At 42.2% G+C, this 24,518-nt stretch overlaps 1 protein-coding gene across 2 annotated transcripts; it reads right to left on the reverse strand.

The window, feature by feature from the left end:
* Window positions 1-4,774: 4,774 nt before the first annotated feature.
* LOC134795653 (uncharacterized) lies at window positions 4,775-20,330 on the reverse strand. Of its 2 annotated transcripts, XM_063767560.1 has the most exons (13): window positions 20,182-20,330; window positions 12,784-12,864; window positions 12,610-12,651; window positions 11,942-12,206; window positions 11,485-11,719; window positions 10,967-11,221; window positions 10,457-10,744; window positions 10,066-10,232; window positions 9,176-9,987; window positions 8,765-8,991; window positions 8,383-8,586; window positions 5,484-6,205; window positions 4,775-5,137 (listed from the first exon to the last, which is right to left on the reverse strand). In XM_063767560.1, the coding sequence occupies exons 1-12, from the start codon at window positions 20,182-20,184 to the stop codon at window positions 5,659-5,661; spliced, it is 3,126 nt and encodes a 1,041-aa protein (XP_063623630.1). In that variant the 5' UTR covers window positions 20,185-20,330; the 3' UTR covers window positions 4,775-5,137; window positions 5,484-5,658. The 2 variants fall into 2 exon arrangements, with proteins under 2 accessions (XP_063623630.1, XP_063623631.1); XM_063767561.1 differs by lacking the exon at window positions 8,383-8,586.
* Window positions 20,331-24,518: the final 4,188 nt, after the last annotated feature.

Consider the following 24,518-nt stretch of genomic DNA (forward strand, 5'->3'; position numbering starts at 1 on the left):
CGTCCGTCCGTCTGTCACCAGGCTGTATCTCACGAACCGTGATAGCTAGACAGCTGAAATTTTCACAGATGATGTATTTCTGTTGCCGCTATAACAACAAATACTAAAAAGTACGGAACCCTCGGTGGGCGAGTCCGACTCGCACTTATCCGGTTTTTTAATTCTTTACCTTGCAAACATAACACACATATTGCCGCTACAGGGGACCATGCAGTGCGCTGACTTCTGGCCGAAAGGTGTCGTGTCGGAGGTTCTGGGGCAAACTGCCGAATCCGACACAAGAACAGCCGATTCAACGGAGCCACGCCGTTTTGTTGACTAAATAGTGTTTAGTTTTAAGTTTATAAAATACATATTGTAATATGGGCCTTGTTGCCTGATATTACTAAAGAAATAAATAATAAATAAATAAATCTATTAATTTTATACCTTTATCGTCTACTGCAGGCTATCCAATTCATAAATATCGTTATATGGCCGGGTCATTTTCATTTACGAAAAGGAAACACCATCATGCATCAATATTTAGGCAAATAGAACTTCTCTGATTGGACGTTGTGTCATTCTCAATCAAAAGGATACTCATTGTCGGTTGTCAAGGTGCTATTTCCATATAGCTTCAATTTGAAATCAACCTTATCGACGACCGACAAATGTAGCTTTTGGTTGAAAATGTCACATTTATCGAACCTCGTCCTAAATAAACAATAACGTACCCAGCGAACGCCTTTCATCCGCTTCAGCGCACAATGTGCTTTCAATTGTGACGATCAACACAATATCGATGAAATCAGGGCTGTTTGACCTTTTAAATGAAGACTGTGGGAAACAAACAGATACCATTCCTTTTGTTTGGTCGTTCAAAGTCAAACGTCTAAACCAGCGGTCGGCAACCTTTTAACAGCCAAGGGCCACATAGGGCGAAGAAAGGGGTGCAGAGCCTTCGTGAACCTGTTCACAAGGATCGGTCACAGCTGACTCTAAAAGAGTCAGGAGGCGACAGAGATGGCTTCAAAAAGGTGGAGAGGAGAAAGAAGTCAGCTCGTCCGAATCAGTGCGGTACCGCACCGACTGGACCTAACCATTTGCTTCGTCCTGCAACACCGACGACGCTGCTGTATGTGTCCCGATTACACTACCTTACGAAGGTCGAGGAGATCGTAAAGTATGTACGAGTCAAGTCCGAATTCATCCTGAGGGTCGTGAAGTTGGAATCTCGACACAATGCGAATTTTAATTCTTTTGTGCTGAGCGTTCCGACTGAACACCTAGCGACCTTCACCAAGGAGGAGTTTTGGCCGAAGAAGAAGTTCCGGCGGTTCCGCGGCCGGCTCCCTGACACTGCGGGGTTGCGAACTGCATCGCAGCCATAATTGTGTGTTTTTAGTTTTAAGATATATTTTGTAATTATATGTATGCTAGTCTTAAGGTATTTATCTATGGGCCAATAGTTGCCTGAAAATAAATGTTTTCATTCATTCTTTCATTTCATTCATTCATTTATAGTAGTTAACGAAGTTGACGCGGGCCGCACTTTGGTAATATTTGTGACTTTAGCAGACATTGTCGTTTGTCAATATTACATACAAAATAGCCAGGGAGGCTCGCGGGCCGCCTGTTGCCGACCGCTGGTCTAAACCTATTCAGTATGTACCCCTAGGTGTACATTCGATAGGCCCCGTGCATGAACTATAGGGGGCAGGATAGGAGCCGTCAGATTTTAGGTGCGAGGCGTAAATGTGTCGTTTATGCTTCCGATGTAGCCCACAAGATGGCAGAACCTACTATGCACAAGGAAATGTACCGACGAGAACTTGCTTTGTCAATGTACATGTGCACATATGTTTCCGATTCAGGCCACAAGATGGCAGACCCTCCGCGGTCCCTATAGCGTGACGGGTGTAGGCGTTTGCGTTACCCCTTTACCAGGCTGGCATTTCAAAATGACAATCGAATTTCAGTCTAACTCATCGAAAATAGAACACATGTTTGAATATATATTCCTTAGCCTGGTAAAGAGTAGCGGCAAGAGCGTGCGACTTGCAATCCGGAGGTCGCGGGTTCAAACCCCGGCTCGTACCAATGAGTTTTTCGGAACTTATTTATGTACGAAATATCATTTGATATTTACCAGTCGCTTTTCGGTGAAGGAAAACATCGTGAGGAAACCGGACTAATCCCAATAAGGCCTAGTTTCCCCTCTGAGTTGGAAGGTCAGATGGCAGTCGCTTTCGTAAAAACTAGTGCCTACGTCAAATCATGGGATTAGTTGTCAAGCGGACCCCTGGCTCCCATAAGCCGTGGCAAAATGCCGGGATAGCGCGAGGAAGAAGAAGGAGAGCCTGGTAAAGGGTTAAGTGTCATTTTGTATGGGATTTTGAGATTCCAAAACGTCCCGCTTGGAGCGCTGTTCAAAATCCCATACAAAACGAGACTTAACGCAAACGCGTACGTCCGTCACGCTATCGAATGAAATTTACACTAGGGCAGGCGTGGCTCACTCCGCGATTTCGTCGCTTTTCTACAGGTAGCTAAAAGTACATCCGTTCCCTTCGGTTCCACACCAATTTTGGTGGCGCGCCATAAGCCGCGCGTGGCGCTGTCACCACCTAGACTACCTATAGGCCATATCTGTCCTGATCGTAACAGACGCGTTTTGATAGCGAGTGAGTCTTCTGGACTTAGTACTATTATTTATTCTGTGACTAGGGGTTCAGGAAATTGTTTTTTTTTCGACTTTGACGATCGTCTGGGTGATTGACATTTGACGCATCTCACGCACGACTTTCACTTCATTTCGTATGCACCAATCAGCGTGAGCGATATCAAGGTCGCATCAAAATAATATCAAAACTGTAACAAGATGGAGTCAGACCAAGACAAGTCTGCATCGATTTTGATAGCACACCAGTGCAAGTGTTATTTATCTATAGATACGTCATAATTTCATAGAAGTTTGACGTTTAAAATAACACGTGCACTGCGTGCGCTATCAAAATCGTTGCAGACTTGTCTTGGTCTGGCTCTAAGATGTACACAATTAAGCTACTGCATTATTTTTAAGTTAAAATAAAGATAAAAACTGGGTCGCATTTTATCGACACTCTATAATTTAAATTTAATATTTCCACATCATTATTTGTATCTAGGACAACTTTTAATGTTTAATGATCATTAAATCGGTAGTGCTTGCAAGCCTCGTTATTTGTGTTTATAATGAGATCACCGTATAGTATTACCAAAAAGAATAGATAGTATAGAGGGGTCCTGTCATTGTAAATTTTGTAGTCACTGTAAATTTACTGCCATCTATCGACACACGACTAAAACTCAAAATGAAAACGTATAAAGTTATCAAAAAATGTATATATATGGATAAATGATTTTATTATTTTTATATCATTTTGATCCATGTTCATTCACTAATATCTATGTGTTAAAATTGTTAAATATGAAACGGTGTCGTCACGCCATCTAGCCGAGGATAGGCTAAAGGTGTGTGCGCCATCTATTCGAGAATGACTTTTGCTTCAATTCCTTCAATTTTGAGGCACGTTTTTTCCTTAGACTTTATTCGTCTTATACGAAGTTAGATATGTCTTTGGTATTACTTCACCAAATTCTATTTTCGAGTTTTTTCCAATACGTATTTTTTGGTGAGTGTTTAATTTTAAAATTCGAGCCATTCGAAGTGGAGCGGCGAGAGGCTAAAGCAGCGGTCGGCAACAAGCGGCCCGCGAGCCCCCCTGGCTATTTTGTATGTAATATTGTCAAACAACAATGTCTGATAAAGTCACTCATATTAACAAAGTGCGGCCCGCGTCAACTTCCTTAACTATGTGGCCCTTGGCTGCTAAAAGGTTGCCGACCGCTGGGCTAAAGGATGACTCACGCTTTACCGGGCCGGGCCCGGGCCGAGGTATCCGACATACCATTTTCTATGATGGCTGATCGATGATCACGTGGTGCATTCCATAGGGTTAGTTCCCGATTCGCCGGATTCGCCGGGGCTGGGCCGGATCTTCCGGCGCTTCATTTTCTATGGAAGGTTAGTTCCCGCGATCTGCCGGATTCTTGTTTCGACAGATTCTTGTTTCGTCGGATTCTCATATACTCGGATTACGACGTCCTGTCACGCCCTAAAGTAAATCCGGCGAAACAGGAATCCGGCGAAACAAGAATCCGGCGAATCGCGGGAACTAACCTTTCGTACAAAACGAAGCGCCGAAAGCTCCGGCCCAGCCCCGGCCCGGTCTAGCGTGAGTCATCCTTAAGCCTGTTCTTTTCAATCCGGAGGTCCTGGTTTGAGCTTAATGAAATTAAATTTCGCTTTAATATACTTACCTCTCGCGTCGAAGGATGGTCCCTATGATATTAGTTCTTTCAAGTATCTTTTGGTTGTGCTTAATTTATAAATTAATTGAAGAATTGTTTTAACCAATTTTTTTTTCTTTTATGACAGCGCGTTTATGAATAAACGAGGTAGCATTTAAGAAAAAAAAACCACAATTAGCTAATAATCGTTTGTCATAATCTGTCATTTTGACTTATGTATTTCTAAGAAAGGGATAAAACATAATTTATCTAAATCAGGCCCGTAAAGTTTTATGAATAAGGGGGGTACATTTCTAGATAAATTATTAAGCTAAACTTCCAATAAAAGTATTCAAACATTTTACGTAACAGTTATTCGATATGAACTGTCATAGGAGCCATCATTTAACGCGAGAGGTATTTTAGGGCTAGGGTCATAAGTCATAAAATCAAACTGCAGTTTAGTTCGTAAATTTGAACTATGTGTTTAATCAGTGTTTCGTATAACTTAAGTGAAAACGAGGGACGGGACAGTTCTTCAAAAATATCAATAGAATATAATACTTATAGGAATAAAAACGCGCCCCTTTTCGTTTTCATCAACTATACATTGCATTTCACGAAGCACAGACGATATTAGACCTTAACGTCTTAGTAATAAGAGTAAGGATTCGTGAAATGTAATAACTATTAACCAAAACGACGTATAATCTACAGAATTACATGGTACATACGCCGTTTTGGTATTGAGCGCACAAACAAATCGGCCGTCAGCCCAACTTAAACACGTCACCTAGATCAACGCAACAATAGATTGTATAGTCTTTCGATTTGTAACTGGCCCCGAGCCGCTAATCTTTTGTCTATTGTTAAGTAAAACCGCATGTGCCTCATCCTGTAAAAAAAGGGTCGTGTAATTTTCTACGGTTACTGAGTGCTGGCGAGTCGAACCAGTCTAAAATGTGTCATCCAGATGCGTTACAAAGGCTCATTATCGGAGACCGCACCTACACTGGTTTTTTGAGCGTTGGACTAGCCCGTGCTCAGGTGCCAATTAGATTAATTAAAACCCTTTTTTTTTGCAGGTAAGGAGCACGTGCGGTTTTACTTAGCAATATACAAAGGATTAGCAGTTCGGGGCCAGCTACAAATCGACAGACTATAATAACGAGATAAAAACTATCAACGTAAGGTACGATATCACAGGAGACGTCGCGTCACGTCGTGCAGCACATTATGTACAGTGAGCGCTATGTACAACCAGCGCGTATATACAGCTAAAGCGCCCCGTCACACCGTGGTCTCTCGGTCCACGTGGATGTACTCGACGGAGCGCTCGCGCCGTCAGGAGGCGGCCGAAGACGCCCTTGAATCGAAAAGCAGCTCTTCTGTAGCGCGGCGTCCGCCGGCCGCTAACAGCGCTTTATCTGCTCTTCGACGCCTTCTGAGCACGGCTAGGAGTATAACTCCGAAAGCGGCGCCTCCAAGCGCTGCTAGCGCTCCTGCCGCTGCGGGAGCGCCTAAAGCCGCTAGTAACCGCGCGGCAGCGCCACAACCAGCCCCAGCGGCCTCATCAGCGCCTCCGGGGCAATCCTGCGCGCCATCACACCAAAGCGCGCCAGGCATACACGCTGCCAACGCACTGCACCCTCTCACACACATAGCTGTCGCGTTGACTGGCTCAGCACCGGGGGTCCCGATCGGGCCGGTGCCCGCAGGCCTCCAGACCTCCATCCAGGCCATGCGGGCTGAGCCGGCCTCGCGCGCCGCCCAGACTACTAGTAGCGCGGACCCGGGGCCCCCTCCACGGCCCCGGCCCCACCACTCGTCGGTGAATATTTGGACTGCTCGGCCCTCGTCGCTGCTGCTTGGGCAGATCGCCTTCAATAATCTGGACAATGAGAAAACCTGAATTAGACTTCGTCTTAGCTGTATTGAAACTAAAGTTCGACCATCAGCCAATTTACTTTCCTGTGTATTAGCAATTTTTTACTAAAATAACATATTGGTAAGATAAATTGGGGTAATCATAATTTTATTGTCATAGATTCGAATTCTGGTGATGGGTCAAACAGATCAGTGTGTTATGTCTTTCCTGTAGACATACACAAAAGTTAAGGGCTATAAAGGTTAATTTTCTTATTTAACCCTTATCCACGTGAAAAGGTCCTCCTTTTATTTAGAGAACTATGATAAAATCATTGCTTACATGCCCACAAGCTGTTAACTATTGCCCACAGGAGAGAAAAATGTGCTGTTCGCGATAACACGCTAGTTTTCTCTCCTGTGGGCAATAGTTAACAGCTTGTGGGCATGTAAGTAATGATTTTATCATAGTTCTTTAAATAAAAGGAGGACCTTTTCACGTGGATAAGGGTTAAATAAGAAAATTAACCTTTATAGCCCTTAACTCTTGTGTATGTCTACAGGAAAGACATAACACAGTGATCTGTTTGACCCTGATATAGCCTATTTTCTTTTCATTAGTAGTAAAGCGCATCATTTTTTTTCATTCTATGGAACTTGCTAACTATGTAAATAAAAGTCACTAGTGAATTCATAATTCAGGGACAATTTCAATATGGCGGTTTGTTACCTAGTTAGCAAGTTCGTAAGAATGACACTTTATCTTTGTCTTTCCCATCACGGAACAATGGTGTTCCGGACCTTTGGGAGGCGTGCGCGGAGCCGAAGCCAACACGTAGATGCCCTTTTGACACTTTAATGAAATGTAAGGGGTACACCGAGCGGAGGCTGCCCTTGCCCGTGTCATGGGACGCACGCAGAGGCAGCACCCGCCAGGGTGTAAGGGCTATTGAGAGTTGATGGAATCTAAAATGAACTAGGTTATTGGGTGAAAGCGATGGACTAAGAACTGAGCTATGGGGTAAAAAACCGGACGCCTGCCTAATAAAACGGTATGCACTATGCACACTTTATCTTTATTATTATCGTATTTAATCTTAAGACTAGATCAAAGACTATCAACAGTTAATTACTTACCTACAATAATTACCTAACAGTGACTAACTAAACCACAGTTAATTAAGTTTAAATTTATAATTAATTCGCTTGTACAGCTATTAGCACGATTAATTCAACTCGAGACAAGCTCAAAGCGTTCACAGAACTTTTAAACAATGTTAACAGTAATTGGTAGGTAAGTAAGGGCCACTTGCACCATTCACTAACCCGGGGTTAACCGGTTAAACCTGGAGCAACCATGGTTACCAGTACAATTTGACACTGGGTTAACGGTTTAACCGGTTAACCCCGGGTTAGTGGGTTGGTGCAAGTGGCCCTAAACGGATGTAAAGAAACAAGTATTGATATTTAAAACTAAAGACTCTCCTTTAGTAAAATTCAACTACTTAACTCATTCATACTATTTTATTGCGGTTTGTGTCATATTAATCATATTATACATCAATTAGGTGAGTCTTGTCGACATAAATAAATTATAAACCTAACTTTCTGATTAAACCCTTGGAGCTCACTTAGGGCTTATTTAGACGGTGCGAGTAGTCGCATGCGAGTTCCATTACATTGCGAATTTTGATCGGTCGGTTGAATTGGACGTAACCAACAGAATGAGAATGAGTTCGCGCGCCGTCTAAATCAGCCCTTAGACGGCGTGCGAAGCGAACTCGCATGCCAGTTTAGTTACATTGCGCACTATTAAGGCAACATCCAATTCAGCCGACCAATCAAATACCGCAATGTAATGAAACTCGCGTGCGAGTTCTCGCACCGTCTAAATGAGCCCAGACATGCGATTATAGGAGTATCCAGTCATCTAGGAAATTTTATATAAATTATTTACGTAAAAGACTATTTTTTGCTATGGGCCACCGTTTACGAGTTATTTAAGAAAAATGTTGTTTAATACACCATTCTCTACAACTATGCCAAGATACGGTTATACACGAATTATTTCCCCCGACAGGCAATTTTTTCTCGTTTGGTGCGCTATTCATAAATAGGTAGCAAGTATACCTAATTAAATTAAATCGAGTTAAATTGCTTTGTCTCGAGAGTTTTATTAAATAATAACTTAAAATTACAAACCTGGAAGTATGCGCGTGGTACACCAGCACGCGATTAGTGGTGTGACACAACGGCGGTTCCGGCGGCGCCGGCGCGCCGACTGCAGGCGGAGGCGGCGGCGGCGTAAGCGGTAACTCGTCTCCCCACACTCGGAGGAATACTGAGCGGTTACCCCGCGCCATGAGAAGGAAGGGAGTTTCGCCGCATTCTGAGGCGCGGTTGCCACTGCGAGTATAAAAATATTTTAGAAACTTGTCCTTGGTGGATACATAATTGGCGGCGGCGTGAGCGGCAACTCGTCGCCCCACACTCTGAAGAATACTGAGCGCCTACCGCCTGCCATGATGAGGCGCGGTTTGGTACGTAAGTATTGATAAATTGTGGAGGTAGAATGGGTACTCACTCATACGGATAAAGCAGATGAATATGCCCTCCAGGTGGGGGCAACCTCCGTCGCGCCGCACAGTTATACGCCGGTGCGGCTGGCGTGCTCCAAGAACCACGGAAATGAAGATGGCGGGCATCTTCATCGGCGGCCAATGAGCGAGCCGTTAGGACAAGCTCGAGAGCGCCGGCGCCAGAATGGCGGATCAGCGCGGATGTGTTGTCGCATATGCACCCGAGTGGTACCTGCAATGAATGCGGATGTAAGAAAGATCCAACACCTCAAATAATAATAATTGCCTATATACCTACGTCCTACTGCTAGGCACAGGCCCTGATTAAAAGATTCGAAGAATATTGCATTTTCATAGTTGCAGGATTAGACTTTTTTTTTGATGTCACAAAATGTCACAATTAATATTAAACTTACCCTATATCCCGGCCACGGAGCTTCATAGATCATTAAATGCGGTACACGCATCGGTGTGTCTTCTTCGCCATCAAAATCTTCATTTGCCTCTTTTTCTTCCACGGGCGTTTCCTCCGGTTCCATAGCCTCTGCTACGCATCGCATTCGACCACTGGCTGGGTCTGAGCGAGTAAAACATCGTGGACGTCGACCGAATGATGCGGCTGCTAACTCTATTGCTACATGCGACTCTGATTGCAGTCTATAAACGCAGCGTAAACGGCGAGCACCACCTCGCCCGAACCATAAAGCATTTCCAGGCGACAATAACTCTCCTGGACGAGTAAGAAGCCTTGCGCAAGCCGCTGGCACCGGCCGTGCTACTCTCGGTATATTGCTTGGTAACGCAGCCCCTGCCAACCGCGCGTCAATGAATTCATAGTGCAGTGCAAATCGTAAAGGATGAGTTGCAGTTCCAGAGCGACTTGTAGCTGCTAAAGCTAGCAATGGCACTGTAGAGACGTATCCATCAGGTGGAGAACAGGGGCGAGGGGAGCGAGTAGCGTTAGCTAAGGCAGCTCTTGCGCATAGACGAGGCGCTTCGTCGCAATAACGCCCTATAATCGTGCCCTCCCCACTGACCCCACCCCCACCACCATCCCAGACCCTTAATTCAACCCCACAAGGAGCTCCAATGGGTCTCGCTGCAGTACTTGTAGGAGGGCGAGGTGGTGCCATACCACCTTCTTCTTCTCTTTCACTACTTTCCATGCGACGACCATCCACTAGCGAATATTGGGTGAAACTGGAGAAGTAGATCCACACCAAGTCACCTGTTGACGTAAAAGCAAGAACTTAACTTCTGATATCAAGTGCTTCAAGTCCAGTTTTCGACTTATAGTAAAACTGACCTGGCCGACCATGGAAAGTCCAAGTACATGTCGTATTTGGTGGCAGTGTATGTGTGGGAGCGTGCAGTCGACCCCGCCGTCCACGCCCCGCGGCCCCTGGTGTCGTTACATTACCCTCTTCTTCAGTCGACGACGCTTTAACATGAAACTCACATCTGCGTGCCTCCCTGAAAGAAAAATTAGGTTTAACTTGCATCCTTAGTTATACTGTTGTTAGTAGAATCGTAAGCCACCTGCAAGAGCGCTCATTATTCTATTAACATTAATGTATAAATGGCTGTGCTTCCAAAACAAAAGCTTTAAAACTTCCGAGGGATTTAGAGTTTACCTCTAAAACTTCAATAGAAGCAAAAAGAAAATACTACTTACATTTATTCTTCTGTGTTCTTACCTTGCATAATCAAGCGAGTCTGAATCAGCAAATATGACATCAACGTCAAGTTCAAAACCTCTCAATGGCGCTAGCGGTGCTGGTGGTCTCAACGGCGCAGAATACGGTGACGAATGAAAGGCTACCAACATCTCAGGACCACGGGCAGTGACTCTCGGTAGCCAGTCTCCACCACAATACTCGACAAGAACTGGGTCGTCTGTTGATGCACCGTCGTAGAAGATAAGTCTGTCACGCTCGCCTGTGCACTCTCGCCACGCTCGTACCGCTCGACCCGTTTTGTTTAGACTGAAAAATCATTACATTTATTCCAGTTCCCTATGCCTAAACTGTAACTGAAATTTGAATACGTATATCTGATCTGATCTTATTATAATAATCTGATGACGATTAGATAGATAATATTGATCCAAAGAAACAATTTCGTACGTGAGGGTACTTGAAATACCAATCATCTCTCTTATGGAGAACAGAAGAAAAAAATAGTAAACTCTGGCAATTGGGACATACCTGGCCATCGAAATGGATCTCTTAATCTGCATCTTATGTGAATGATCCTGCCTTACAGATATCATCGCATGTTTACAGGTCGGTATATCCTTCTGGCGTAAACTCCAATAGCAGGTCACGTTCCTAGGGTACATTCCAGGATAATTGGGGCTCTGAAGACGGCAAGGTTTGCGGTGGCATTCCTCGTAGGTGCGCGTGCAGTACGTCCCGGGTGATACTGCCCCGCGTTCTAGAGGTGCTTCTAACGCTCCAAACCTGGTTGAAAAAGGTGTCTGAACTTCTGAAGACCTTCTGTTACGTTGTATAATTGTTGATCTACCTACATGATATTTCTGATTCCATATGATCGGCTAACGTAACATGTCATAGGAAGTACATCTATGATAAAAATCACAAAGAATACGTTTACTTATCGGACAAAGGTACAAAACCAGAGGCATGACAATAAATTGTGACGCTGTACGCCTTTCTATATAATTCGGTAAAAAGTCTTAGTCAAAAACTCCGAAATCACTCACCTTACAACAGCATCCCTCTGCTGCAAGAACTTGTATCTCAACTTCAGACCAAACGGCTCCCCAAGGCGTGCTCGGAACAGTTTTACGGACACCGTTACAGTAGCTGTCTCACTGTAGTACAGCGCTGCGCCTTCAGATGCTCCACACCATGAGCCGCCAGTGAAAGGGCGACCGAGCTCTGCAAGCTGCATGTAGCCATCAGGGCAGCCGTCGACGTTTCCTGGCGTGTATCTTCCTGAATAACGAATATAATTATAAAAGTATGATATTGACTGTATAGAAAGGCCCTAAATTAAATATATTTATTATTTATTTATTTATACTTTTTTAGACTAAATGAGAGTACTAAACTGAAATAGATGTCATATACTAAATAAAAGTGACGAAAAAAACATCAAAATATTTGATGAAATAATTTGATTTGTTCCCAAAGTTGTATGTTATTAAAGTGACTAACCCACACGAAACTCCTCAAACGCCAACTGCACTAAATCCCCATGCGTCCCGCCTCCCGCGGTAAATGTCAAATGGCAGAGAAACGGCACTCTTGGCGGCGGAGGCGGCGGCGCGTCGCCGACCCCAGCACCAGCGCCGACGGCGAGAGCATAGGCTACGCCGGCGCGGCCGTAGTACGTGCGGTTGCAGGGCGAGCAGTGGGGCGGCTCGTCGCTACCGTCCATGCACTGGGCTGTGCCGTCGCAGAAGCGGTCGAGGCGAACGCACTGTGAATGAGAATCTCATTTAGAATTCATATTTGAGAATGAAGTAGGTGCATGACAATTTAATCTCACTCTAAAGGCGGGACTCCACCAGTGTGCGACACACGGCACAAGCATCTTTGTACCGAATATGTCTCCTTTAGTGTTATTTTTCAGGATAGCAATTTTAATCAGATCAGCAACTTCAAAGCTTACAAATAATACACCTTGATAATATTCGAATAATTATCATCGAAATCTACTCCCTGTATGTGGAATACGAGCTTAACGTTAAGGCCGTGAAGTCTCATCCGCCTCTCATACTATAACGCCACATAGCCATTTCCATCGTGGTAAAACATACGTCCGGTGTTTGCTATGGCACGTCAACCAACGCCACCGTCACACACATAGATGAGTCACTCACCTGTCTGCTTCGGCAGGCAAACTCGGCCACGCCGCAGCCGCTGCCGCCGCCGCCGCCGGCGCCCTACGCCGCGGCGCCGAGCGCCGCCACCGTCACACCCGTCACACACATATATAAGTCACTCACCTGTCCGCTTCGGCAGGCAAACTCGGCCACACCGCAGCCACTGCCGCCGCCGCCGCCGGCGCCCCACGCCGCCGCGCCGAGCGCCGCCACCGCCAAGACCAGCGCGCGCGCACCCATGCCCGCCGCCCTCTGTGCAGAAACACTCACTGATTTTAAACTTATTTTTCACCACACTAGGTCGTAAAGGCAATGTTTATTTTTCAAAAACTGATGAGAAAGCTGCATTTTATAAGCGGCGGGAAGAAGTTGATAAGACGAGATATTTTATTAATAAGAACATTAAGAACCTATTTTGCTATGGGCCACCGTTTACGAGTCATTTATGAAAAACTAAAAATAGGGACCTGGAAATTGATTATAATTAACTTACCCCCTTTAATACCTCATTAAATATTGATCGTAGCGAAAAAGTGTACAGAACCTTTTTTGTGGACAATTTTATGTTCAATATTTATGTATTTTATTTTTTTGCAACGGGCCACCGTTTACGAGTTACTTACGAAAAACTTGAAAAAAAGTGACCTGTGAACTGATTGTAATTAACTTTCTTCCTTTAATATCGTTTTAAATATTGATCCCTGCGAAAAGTGTACTGAATCTTATTTGTACAAAATTTTGAGTAGATTATTAACGTTTAATAACATTTTTTAAATATTGGCCACCGTTTACGAGTTATTTACGAAAAAGTAAAAAACGGGACCTTAGAAACGATTATAATTAAATTTCCCGCGTTAATATCTCTTTGAATATTGATCCTAGTGAAAAATTGTACTGAATTTTTCTTGTAGGCAATTTCATGCAGATTACTTATGTAATAGAAAATTTTTTGCTATGCGCCACCGTTGAGTTATTTACGAAAAACTAAAAAAAGGGACCTTTAATATCAAATATCTCACTTCCGGTCAAGATTTCGATCGGACCACTGGCAAATTCGGATTCAGCGGGGTTTAATTAGGTTAAAAAACCCGGTTGCCAAAAAGTAATATGATTTGCCAGTCGAAAACGATTTATGAAAAATATGACCAGTCTATGTTGTCATCTGCAAATAAGTAAGAAATAAGTTTCTTACTTATTTGCAAATAAGTAAGAAATAAGTTTCTTACTTATTTGCAGATGACAACATGTCACGTAGTATTTTCACGATTTCCCTACGGGTAGCCAGACCCTTTATCAGTCACGTGACTGATATCAGGAGATGTCAAAACAGTTAAAACCGCCCAAACCTTAAGAGTTGCTGCTTAAGATTGCGTAACCGTACTACACCTAACGCGCGTTCCTATCGCCTAACGAGGTAAACCGATCGCTAAAATCAACCAATATAACTCTGATCCCTCGTTCCATAACAAATCGATGAGGGTACATTCTGGTTACTAAATCACTTGTTATATGATTGAATTTGAAACATGTTAATACCGTCTCTCGTAGTTTAAGGGTTGAATTCAGTTACCCGACTAAACTTGTACAGGGAATACGTAGGTAAGCATTTAGGCATGCAGCGTATACTTACACGGTGGCTAAAAAATATATGCTTTACCGTTGCCAGAGAGGTTTTGGGATTATACTGAGCACCTTTTACTATGGGACCAACCCCGAAATCGCAAAAACAAATTTAGCTTCCCATAGAAAATGGACCAGCCAAAAATGTATGAAACAGTCAATTTTTTTTCGTGATTTCGGGGTTGGTCCCATAGCAATAGTTGCTCAGTATAATCCCAAAACCTCCTTGGCAGGAATGCAGTTAGTAGGTAGATAAACAAGCTAGCAGAAAATGGTGAGATTATTTTATTGCTAGGTAGCTGTTATTGCAAGGTTTTAGAAGTAGGTACCTACAATAACATAACTGTATAAAATCTATCCATCATCAGGTCAGTCAGATCTATGCCATAAGTAGATACTTTATTTTTCAAAGAAACGGAAAACTTGAGTTCTCTGGAGCACTCAGGTAAGATCTAAGTAGATAAACTTACATATAGAAAGATAATAAAGTATCAAAAAGTTTTTAAAGATATTGGGAAGACTAACACAATATGGATTTTAAAATCTGAAATAAACAATTTTTTTATAAGCAATTAGGTCATTCTACTTGCAACCCAAAGACAAAATATCGAACACATCGATCAAGTACGATATGCAGTCACTTCAGACGGTAAGTAGGTAAGTATATCTTAAATTCCATCTATGTTAACGCACGTCAAAAGTCCGCATTTACGTACACGTAACCTGCCTTTGCTTCGTAATTTTCACCCACAAATGAAAAAACTCCACCACAATAGCCTTGAGGGCGCCGCTTGGGAGGGGCTCGCAATTATTCGTCCTCGTAAAATGTAAGCCTGGGGCCGGCAATATTACGGGGGGAAAGGTCAACTTTGCACTTGATACAGATGGGCTGGGGGTCAGGAAAAATGGTACTATTTCCTTTTTTCCGAAATACCATCAACTTTTGGGTTATTTAGATTCAGAATCACGAGTAGGTACTATTGAATGAGACCAAGAAAAAGTGTCCCCAGTTTTTCATACAAATTTTGGGTGTCAGTTTTGTAACGGTCCATACAAAATGTATGTGAAAATGCGTTACAAACTGTAATTTTTTGTGACACATTCTTTTTTAATTATCGGTCCTCGTGATTCTGAGTAGAAATAACCCAAAAGTTGGTGGATTTTCGAAAAAAAGCAAATGGTTCCCTTTTAAGTGAAAATTCCCAGATACATTCTAGACTAGAGTTATAAAACTTTTAGAGTATTTTTACGCAAAACTACGTCATTCAAGTAATAGTTACACCTTAACAAATATAGCTGTGTAAATTTTTGGGTAATTTCTCAACAATCTCATTCCCCTGGCTATCCCTATCCTCAACTTCCCAAAAGATTCCGCTAAGCAGTTTTGGCTGTAGATGGAACTTGGCACGGGTTACACAGTCACCAAAAATGAGATGCTAATAAAGCGGAATCTCCTGGGAATTTGCGAATAGGAATGGTCAGGGGAATGAGATTTTTCAGGAATGACCCTTTTATGCTTGAGTGGTTTTACAGTACTTACGTAAATTGATATATATTTCAGTACCCCTAGTGTACATTCGATAGCGGGGCGTGACTTACGCGTTCACGGTGTCATTTTGTATGGGATTTTGAGTTTCCAAACCGTCCTGCTTGGCGTGCTGTTCAAAATCCCATACAAAAATACACATAACGCAAACGCGAACGCTCGTCACGCTAGACGAATGAAAGACTATGTGACTCTGCACCCTCGAATCTTTATTTAATGTATAATATATGTAAAGCACGCTAAAATTGGTTTGCTAGACAAAAAAAATCTAACAAAAATTATATTGAATTTTTTTTAACAAAATACTGTAAAGTTAAGGTGCTGAAATATTGCACATTAATTATATAGAGCCACACCATCCATAAAAAATACACACCGAAATTCGAGGGGGGCAGAGTAACTTAGCTTATCCTGAAACGGCCTTTACACCAGGGGTTCTGACTGTTCTGTCGTATACAGGGTGATTCAGGAGACGTGAGCAGGACTAACACTGCGCATATCGTTCATTATAAGCAACTGTTTCGTATTAGTATTAGTGAGGTTAACGTTGATATTGTAGTCGTGTTAAAAAAAGAAGTTATTAATTTTTTTACGACATTCATGGTCACCCTAAAATTAGAATACTAAACTACCGATATTCTGTGTCAAATTGAATGTCATTACTGTCATCACGGTCTGGTTACTTTTGAAAACTCGTATCTCACTCAAGTTTGACAGTTTATTTTCTTCGTAATCAAAATGCCATTACGGTTAAAGAGGTTTTATGTTTATTAATTAGGTCCTGTAGGGTGACCATGATTGTTGAGAATTAAATTTGCCCTCACCAAAAACTTAAAAAATAGGAAAAAGTGTTGTTGTTTCTCCTAAATACGACGGTGATCGATCAATTATCAGTTACTGAGTGTGCAGGATTAGTCCTGCTCACGTCTCATGAATCACCCTGTATACATCCCCCTCTCAACATATTAAGGAATTAAACAAGACCACGTCGCCCTAATTGGCTTAACTCATTTTCATACGACACCCTCAAATTATTGAGTTAGGGGAGTTTGCGAGACATGGAGCTTCGGGAGAGTTGAATCTTTCCAAATTCAATTTAAAATGATGAAAGAACGATTCTTTCAATGTCGTAAGATTTATGACTGTAAAGGACCATGCCAACTCTGCATTAATTTTGCTGGAAGTGCTCATCCACCACCATCACACTGATGTGAATTGTATGAGCGATGACCATAACAGCACTATGCGCATAAGTACATAGCGATGTCCCGCTCGCACATCGAAGTGCTGTGCGAATCAGTATGCAATATGAATTAACATTATCACAGTGATAGTGACACTTTCATACCAATTCTGCATCATTCGTCCGATTCTCAGTTCGTCTAGTCGGTCTCCGTTTTTCCATTTCTCAGTTCGTCAATATCATGGTTCGTCAGTTGCTCCGTTCGTCTAATTCCCATTTCATCAATTGCTCAGTTCATCCTATTACCCGTTCGTCTAGTCTACTATGTGCAGAGCCAGCATAGACAGAGTAGAAATCTTTACTCATTATTTTTTCATGAAAGGTGGTTGAACACTCCCTGGGCATGTCTCTGGAAGCTCTCCCTTCTTAGTCACTTAATATCTGTGGAGTTACATTAAAGGATTTATAAATAATAAAATCATGGACAAAATAATAGAATCATGGACGTCAGACATCCTAATAGGATCACTTATCTCACTGGCCTTCTGTAATTTTATTACAATGGAATTAAGCACTGATAAGTGCACCTTGTAAAACAAAGTTCCCGGCCGCGTCTGTCTGTTTGTATGTTTGTTCGCGATAAACTCAAAAACTCCTGAAGGGATTTTCATGCGGTTTTCACCTTTCGATAGAGTGTTTCTTCGATAGACTGCGGATTCGAACTTTATGATACGTCAATTAATAGATCTAGAAACGATATGTATTAGATGTGTCAGTGTCAAAAATTACGTATTTGTTTGAAGAAACGTCACATTTGACACTGACATATCTAATCCGTATCGTTTCTAGATCTATTAATTGACGTATCCTAAAGTTAGAATTGGGCCGAGAGTGACCTAAACGGTGTATAATTTGTTAACCCGTGCGAAGCCTGGGCGGGTCGCTAGTTTTAATTAAACCACTGGTTTTTTTTTATAATGGGGGACGTTTATAGCATTGAATATAGGTACTCGAGAATTTGGGACGGCGTTTTAACCATGTGGCCTAATAGTTATCTGCGTAAGTTAAAGACGCCGGTTCGATTCCGGAATCGGCCACCGAAAGACTTGGTCACTTATTCTTAGTAGGTATATGATATTTATTTCAGCTATAGCCAGGCGATTTAGCCTTAGCAAGATTGCATTTACGTCTGTCGCGAATGCAGAAACTTGGTTCGATCACTGTCCTGGGGAAACTAGGTCCGTCTCGTTTAAACCAAAACTAGACATTTCAGATCCATCAGGTCACGCTATAAGTCATGTAGATAATTTTATTTTCAAAAATCAGTATTTAATACTTATGAAAGCAAAACAATATACATAAAACTATATATCAATAGGGTAGTTTTTACTTTCATCATCTGCAGTCGGTTATATCGAGGTGGATAGACCGTCAGCTGGTTACTTGAACAAGTAAAAAAATCGCCCGGGATGCTAATGGGTGTGGAAATCTGTTCCTGGCTTTTGGTATACTATCAGAACTAAAACTGACTTCATTCTTCGCGCAAAGACTAGAACCAAAACTCCACGTTTCATGCACCAATCTTGTTTATACCGTACACAGCAACACTCTTAACTTTCCATCGGTGGACCTTATTACCAAAGGTGATCCACCGAAGGACAGTTAACAGTGGGCGACTTGCATTTACATACACAAACAACAGCACAAGCTCATCAGAACATAGAAACTGCGCGTAACCTGTACTCTAATCAGAACCAATTCACGCACAAATCTTTACACTCTGCGCCAACACTCTAAATCAGGTGAGACTGCCAGGCCCCTGTTTCACATTGCTGGCAAGGAGTAGCGCAGCGTGAACCTAGCCGTGAGTGAAAACCACATCTGCGAGGCCTTTTACAGTGTGTTTTCCCAAGGTAAAAATACGGTTGGCTTTATTGCGAGGCCCCCCCTAAGTGCGAGGCCGTGGGCCCCATTCGCCCAGCTACGCCACTGCTGGCAATTGTGCTTGAGATTCACAATTCACTGTACATTGCTGGTCAAACAAGTATATTGATGCTATGTAGAAGAAGAGAACTGGAAAGTTGCAGTGTCAAGCGTAATTAAGTTGGTTAAATAAGCTCTATGTCTGTCAAGCCCTCGCCCGACTAGACATTTAACTATGCACACATTTTGTTTACATCCTACTACTAAATACTATACTAGTATTATGTACTACAAGCCCTCCTGCTACTACTGCTTTCGAGGCCCGCACTAAGACTAAACAAGTTTTAGAACAAAAACTAGCTCTTCGCGAGATGGGATCTTCACAACTTGTTTATGTTACTCTAGTTGCACACACGGCTAGTAAAACTAGTGCCTAGGTCAATTCTTGGGATTAGTTGTCAAGCGGATTCCAGGCTCCCATGAGCAGTGGCAAAATGCCGGGATAACGCGAGGAAGAAGATATTACTCACACGTTTGTCGGACACCAACGAAAGTGTCAGAACTATTACAGGCCTCCCGACTCGCACGATAACTAAGGCTCGCACTCTCTCATTAGCTAGTTCTACACCAGTTCTGTAACTTCTGTACCCTCAGAACGAAAACACCTAACCCTCCTGGAACTAACACTGCCTTCGAGACTCGCACACTCTCATCAGAACTTAGGCTCTTCGCGAGATGGTCATTTTCGCAACGGCCTCTTTACACCCTTACGCTACACTCACAGACACCAACGTAGGGATCAGAACGACAACAGTCTCGCGGCACCATAATTAAAACACCTTCGCGCTCATCATAATATAATTGACATCGCGAAGAGTCGCGAGATGGGGTTCTTATAACAGCTTTTACACCCTACGCTAGTTTCACACACACGAACGTCGGACCAACGAAGGTATCAGATTTATAACAGGCCTCGGGACTCGCACCACAACCGAGGCTCGCACTCTCTCATTAGAACTAAGGTTCTTCGTGAGATGGTATCTTCGCAACGGCTTGTTGCACCTTACGCTACACTCACAGACCAACGTAAGGCCCCAACTAAGGCCTCAGAACTAAAACACCTTCGTGGAACCTCTACTACTAGTAACTTGCAGAAAACCCTCCCAAAACTAAAACTGCCTTCGATCAGAACTAAAACTTAGTCTTCGCTGGGATCGCAACGGCCTCTATTACACACACTATCACCAACGTAGCCCAGAACTACAGGCCTCGCACCATAACTAAACGCGGAACTCACCATCGCGTCAACAAGGCCGCATGTCGCTGGCGTCCGGGCGAGCAGCGTGGCGGCGCCACACTGCTGCAGCGCCGCGCCCCGCCGCGGCGCGTGGCGCGCGTGCGCGGGCCCGGGGCACGGTGGGCTTGTTGGAACACAGCTGGAAATAATTGTAATTTTTTTTTCTGAAAGATAGAGTTTAGTGAAAGGTAAAAGTGACATAATCTTACGAGTACCTTACTACAAATCCTTGTAATTGAATCATATTTATAATCCTTGATATAAAATAAGATCGATTTGCATCAACAATCAATCTTTTTGTGTATTTATTCGATTATAATATTTAATAAGATAAAGCAAAGAAAAGACATTTCAAAAATGTATGGCAATCAATACCAATTTATCCATGATCGAAAATCTCAATTTAGGTGTTACTGAAACTAATAATATACGTTTCCAAGCTACTATGGTATATTGGTCCTGTTATTAATTGACATTATTTTCACCGAAAGGGTCAAAAATCTAAACGCATCAGTCAACTAAGTATAATATCACTACACCGTAATAAAACCGGAAAAAGTTACATTAGGGGTTTTTTATAACCATCATTTTGCAAACGGGTCAAACAGATCACTGTGTTATGTCTTTCCTGTAGACATACACAAGAGTTAAGGGCTATAAAGGTTAATTTTCTTATTTAACCCTTATCCACGTGAAAAGGTCCTCCTTTTATTTAGAGAACTATGATAAAATCATGCTTACATGCCCACAAGCTGTTAACTATTGCCCACAGGAGAGAAAAATGTACTGTTCGCGATAACACACTAGTTTTCTCTCCTGTGGGCAATAGTTAACAGCTTGTGGGCATATAAGTAATGATTTTATCATAGTTCTTTAAATAAAAGGAGGACCTTTTCACGTGGATAAGGGTTAAATAACAAAATTAACCTTTATAGCCCTTAACTCTTGTGTATGTCTACATGAAAGACATAACACAGTGATCTGTTTGACCCAAACAAAATACGACTAGTGGCTCTGTGAGCTGTAGACCTCGCGAGCATAGCTTATTGGGACCGTGCACGATGACAGCGCCACACACCGGTTTGATCAATCAACAATACGAAATTTTTAATTATTAAAAAAAAATACGAAGTTTAAGTGAAAAAAAAAATACATTAAGTTATGTCTTACTGGGGATCGAACCCAGACTTTCTGTGTGCAAACAAAAAAAGCGAATGTTTACAAAATGCGCCATGAGAGTTCGGCTACTCATTCTCGAGTAAAAACTAAATATCTAAATACCGCCTAAACCAGCAATACAATTTTTCTGCATTTTTTGCCATTGACTATGTAAATATGTCTCAAAAAGAAAATACTCTTATGATATCGATACGACTATTTGCTTAAGCGCGAGGTATCACGAATCCTCCATTTTTAAAATTTTCCAAAAACCGGGTCGACAAAAAAAAATTATTTACTCATAGAATCTGTCACAAAATTTCACGAGAATCGGTTGAGAATTGTGACCTGTAGAGGAGAACATCCGGACGGACATACGAAAGCAAAATGCCCGAGTCAAAACGTAGACCTTCGCTACGCTTCGGTCAAATAGTCTGTGGAGACTGGCCGCACATGCGCGTCGTTATATCTTAAAATTTTAAATTTAATATCTGATTTCATTATGTGTTAAGAATCATTTATTAAATGAGATAATCTGTTTTTATACTTCATACTTCATATCTACATTTACTATTTTAATTTTAAGCATCATTTATTAAATAGGGAATATTGCGCAAAACTCTGCGTAGAGGACGTCACTAACTCAATCACATGGCCTACCGTGAAACACGACAATCGAAAGTTCGGTTTCTGCCTCACTCTATCACTTATTCGATCGATAGAGAGGCAGATAACGAAATTTCGATGTTCGCGTTTCGCGGTAGGCCACCTGTAAACAAACCACCTTGATGCACCAATGTCACTTAGTAAAAACTTGTCAAAAAACTGTTTAAGGCGTAGTGTGTATAAGTTACTCTATGGTTTACTAAACAAATTAGTGCTGCACTCTGACGGCATAACATTGCAGTAATACTATATTAGTTACTTTTTGTCCGGAATATCCCTACACTGGAATCTCAGTGCGCGCCCGGCCTCTGCCCTACGTGCGGTGCGAGAGGAATCTCTCACTTGCAGGCGCGGCCCGGGCACCACCAGCACCTCCAGTCCTCCACACAACTACCAGCGTAGCCTATGGACGCCTGCAAACCTACAGTGGTGGGCAAAAAATGTGTAGGTAGGATATCTATACCTACATATTGTTAATAATTTATTAAGCACTACTTACACCATTCCACTAACCCGGAGTTAACCTGTTAAATCGTTAATCAAGTGTCAAATTGTACTGGTAACAGTGGTAACCATGGTAACTCCAGGTTTAACCGGTTAACCCCGGATTAGTGAATGGTGCAAGTGGCCCTAAATGATGAGTAATGAGGTTTTAAACTTCAAACATAAGCATAATTTATTAAATTAGTTACTTCTTTGTCCGGAATATCCGTACACTTGAACCTCAGTGCGCACCCGGCCTCTGCCCTACGTGCGGTGCGAGAGGAATCTCTCACTTGCAGGCGCGGCCCGGGCACCACCAGCACCTCTAGTCCTTCACACAACCACCAACAGCCTATGGTCGCCTGCAAACCTACAGTGGTGGGCAAAAAATGTGTAGGTACACTGGCGTTCAAAAGTGCATGGAAATGTTTCAACCGTAATATTAAGGCATTACGATGAACATTTATCCATGCACTTTTGAACGCCACTGTACAATATGGAGGTAAGGTAAGGCTGCGTTTTTCCACCGCTCAATAGGTGAACCTAGGACCTAGGGTAATCACGCTACACCGAAATAAAATCTGGAAAGTTTTGCAGACCTGTTCAAATCGCCTGGACAAGTCGACAATAATATATTTACTATTGAGATGATTTTATTTTATAATGTCGATGTGTAAAGTTGAATTTTATAACAAAATCTAGTAAAATAGATAGCAAATTAGCAATTTATCACAAAAATGTGAATATTAAAATAATACAAAATAACAGGACCTAAATAAGCAAGGATATATACCATTCGATTCCTTGCATTCTATCCAAACAAAGATTGTATAGCAACTAAACTGCAAAACGTAATTCAAGACCAAAAAAAGTAAGACAATGTTGCCACTGCAATAATTTGTTTGTAAAATAGTAAATTCCTTTTGATAAAAATAATCACGCTAAGATAATTTATTTATTAGCAATTTTACTCCTACGATTTAAAAAAGTACTTTTATTTACTTACTTTTACATTAAAACAAGACGCGCTAGAAAAAAGTGGCAACATTTTCTTGCTTTTATGGCCTAGAATTACGTTTTGCAGTTTATATTACATAAACGCAATATTTCACCGACAAAAACGCAAATTTCTTGTTTTGTCCATACTTCAAGATTGACTCTCGGTGACCGTGACGTCACGTTCAGTTACCTATCGTTTTGTTATTGTTAGGAGCGTTTCGCGAAAGAAATACGACTGTCGGACATTGACTATCATTTCTGATAGTCAAATATAGTGATTGCTTTAAGGATGACTCACGCTAGACCATGGTGTGCCCGGGCCGAGGCGTGCATGTCATTTTCTATGACGGCTGATCGATGATCACGTAGTGCTTTCCATAGAAAACAAAGCGCCGAAAGCTCCGGCCCGGCCCCGGCCCGGTCTAGCGTGAGTCATCCTTCAAAGTAATGGGTCCCATATAGAAATTTGATCCTAAAAACAAACCTGATCTATTGATACCATAAATGACAATTTGTTATCTAGCCTATTAAAATGCCTATATTCGCTTTGTCGGTAGAGTCAGACCAAGAATAGTCTGCAGCGGATTTGATAGCCCACGCAGTGAAAGTGTTAATATGTTGTTTAAACGTCAAACTTCTATGAAATGATGACGTATAAATGACACTTGCACTGCGTGGGCTATCAAATCCGCTGCAAACTTTTTTTGGTCCGACTCTAAATACATAGGTGTAGCTCTTGAGCCGGTAGATTGAATGTACTAAAAATAGAACAACCAGTTTACCTTAGGTTATGTCGCTTTCCCTCCTCGTAGTAAGCAATGCTATTATATAACTATAGACAGGTTATAGGTACTCACACACAAGGATAACAAAAAATACTTCCATATTTATTTCTATATTACTACGAAGAAATTTGTTACCGTTGAGTAATGTTCGCATTCCATTCATCTTTGTCATACTCGTTGTTACATGAGCTTGTCTCTTTCTCACACACACATCACATTTGAGAACACGACCTTACTGCACCTTAA

The sequence above is a fragment of the Cydia splendana genome, chromosome 12 (genome assembly GCF_910591565.1).
Source record: "Cydia splendana chromosome 12, ilCydSple1.2, whole genome shotgun sequence".
Classification (NCBI taxonomy): Eukaryota; Metazoa; Arthropoda; class Insecta; order Lepidoptera; family Tortricidae; genus Cydia; species Cydia splendana.

Coding starts and splice junctions, on each gene's coding strand:
- LOC134795653 (XM_063767560.1), bottom strand. Junction 12,207..12,609: donor TTGCCTGCCGAAGCAGACAG/GTGAGTGACTCA, acceptor TCTCATTCACAG/TGCGTTCGCCTCGACCGCTT. Junction 8,992..9,175: donor CTCCGTGGCCGGGATATAGG/GTAAGTTTAATA, acceptor CATTCATTGCAG/GTACCACTCGGGTGCATATG.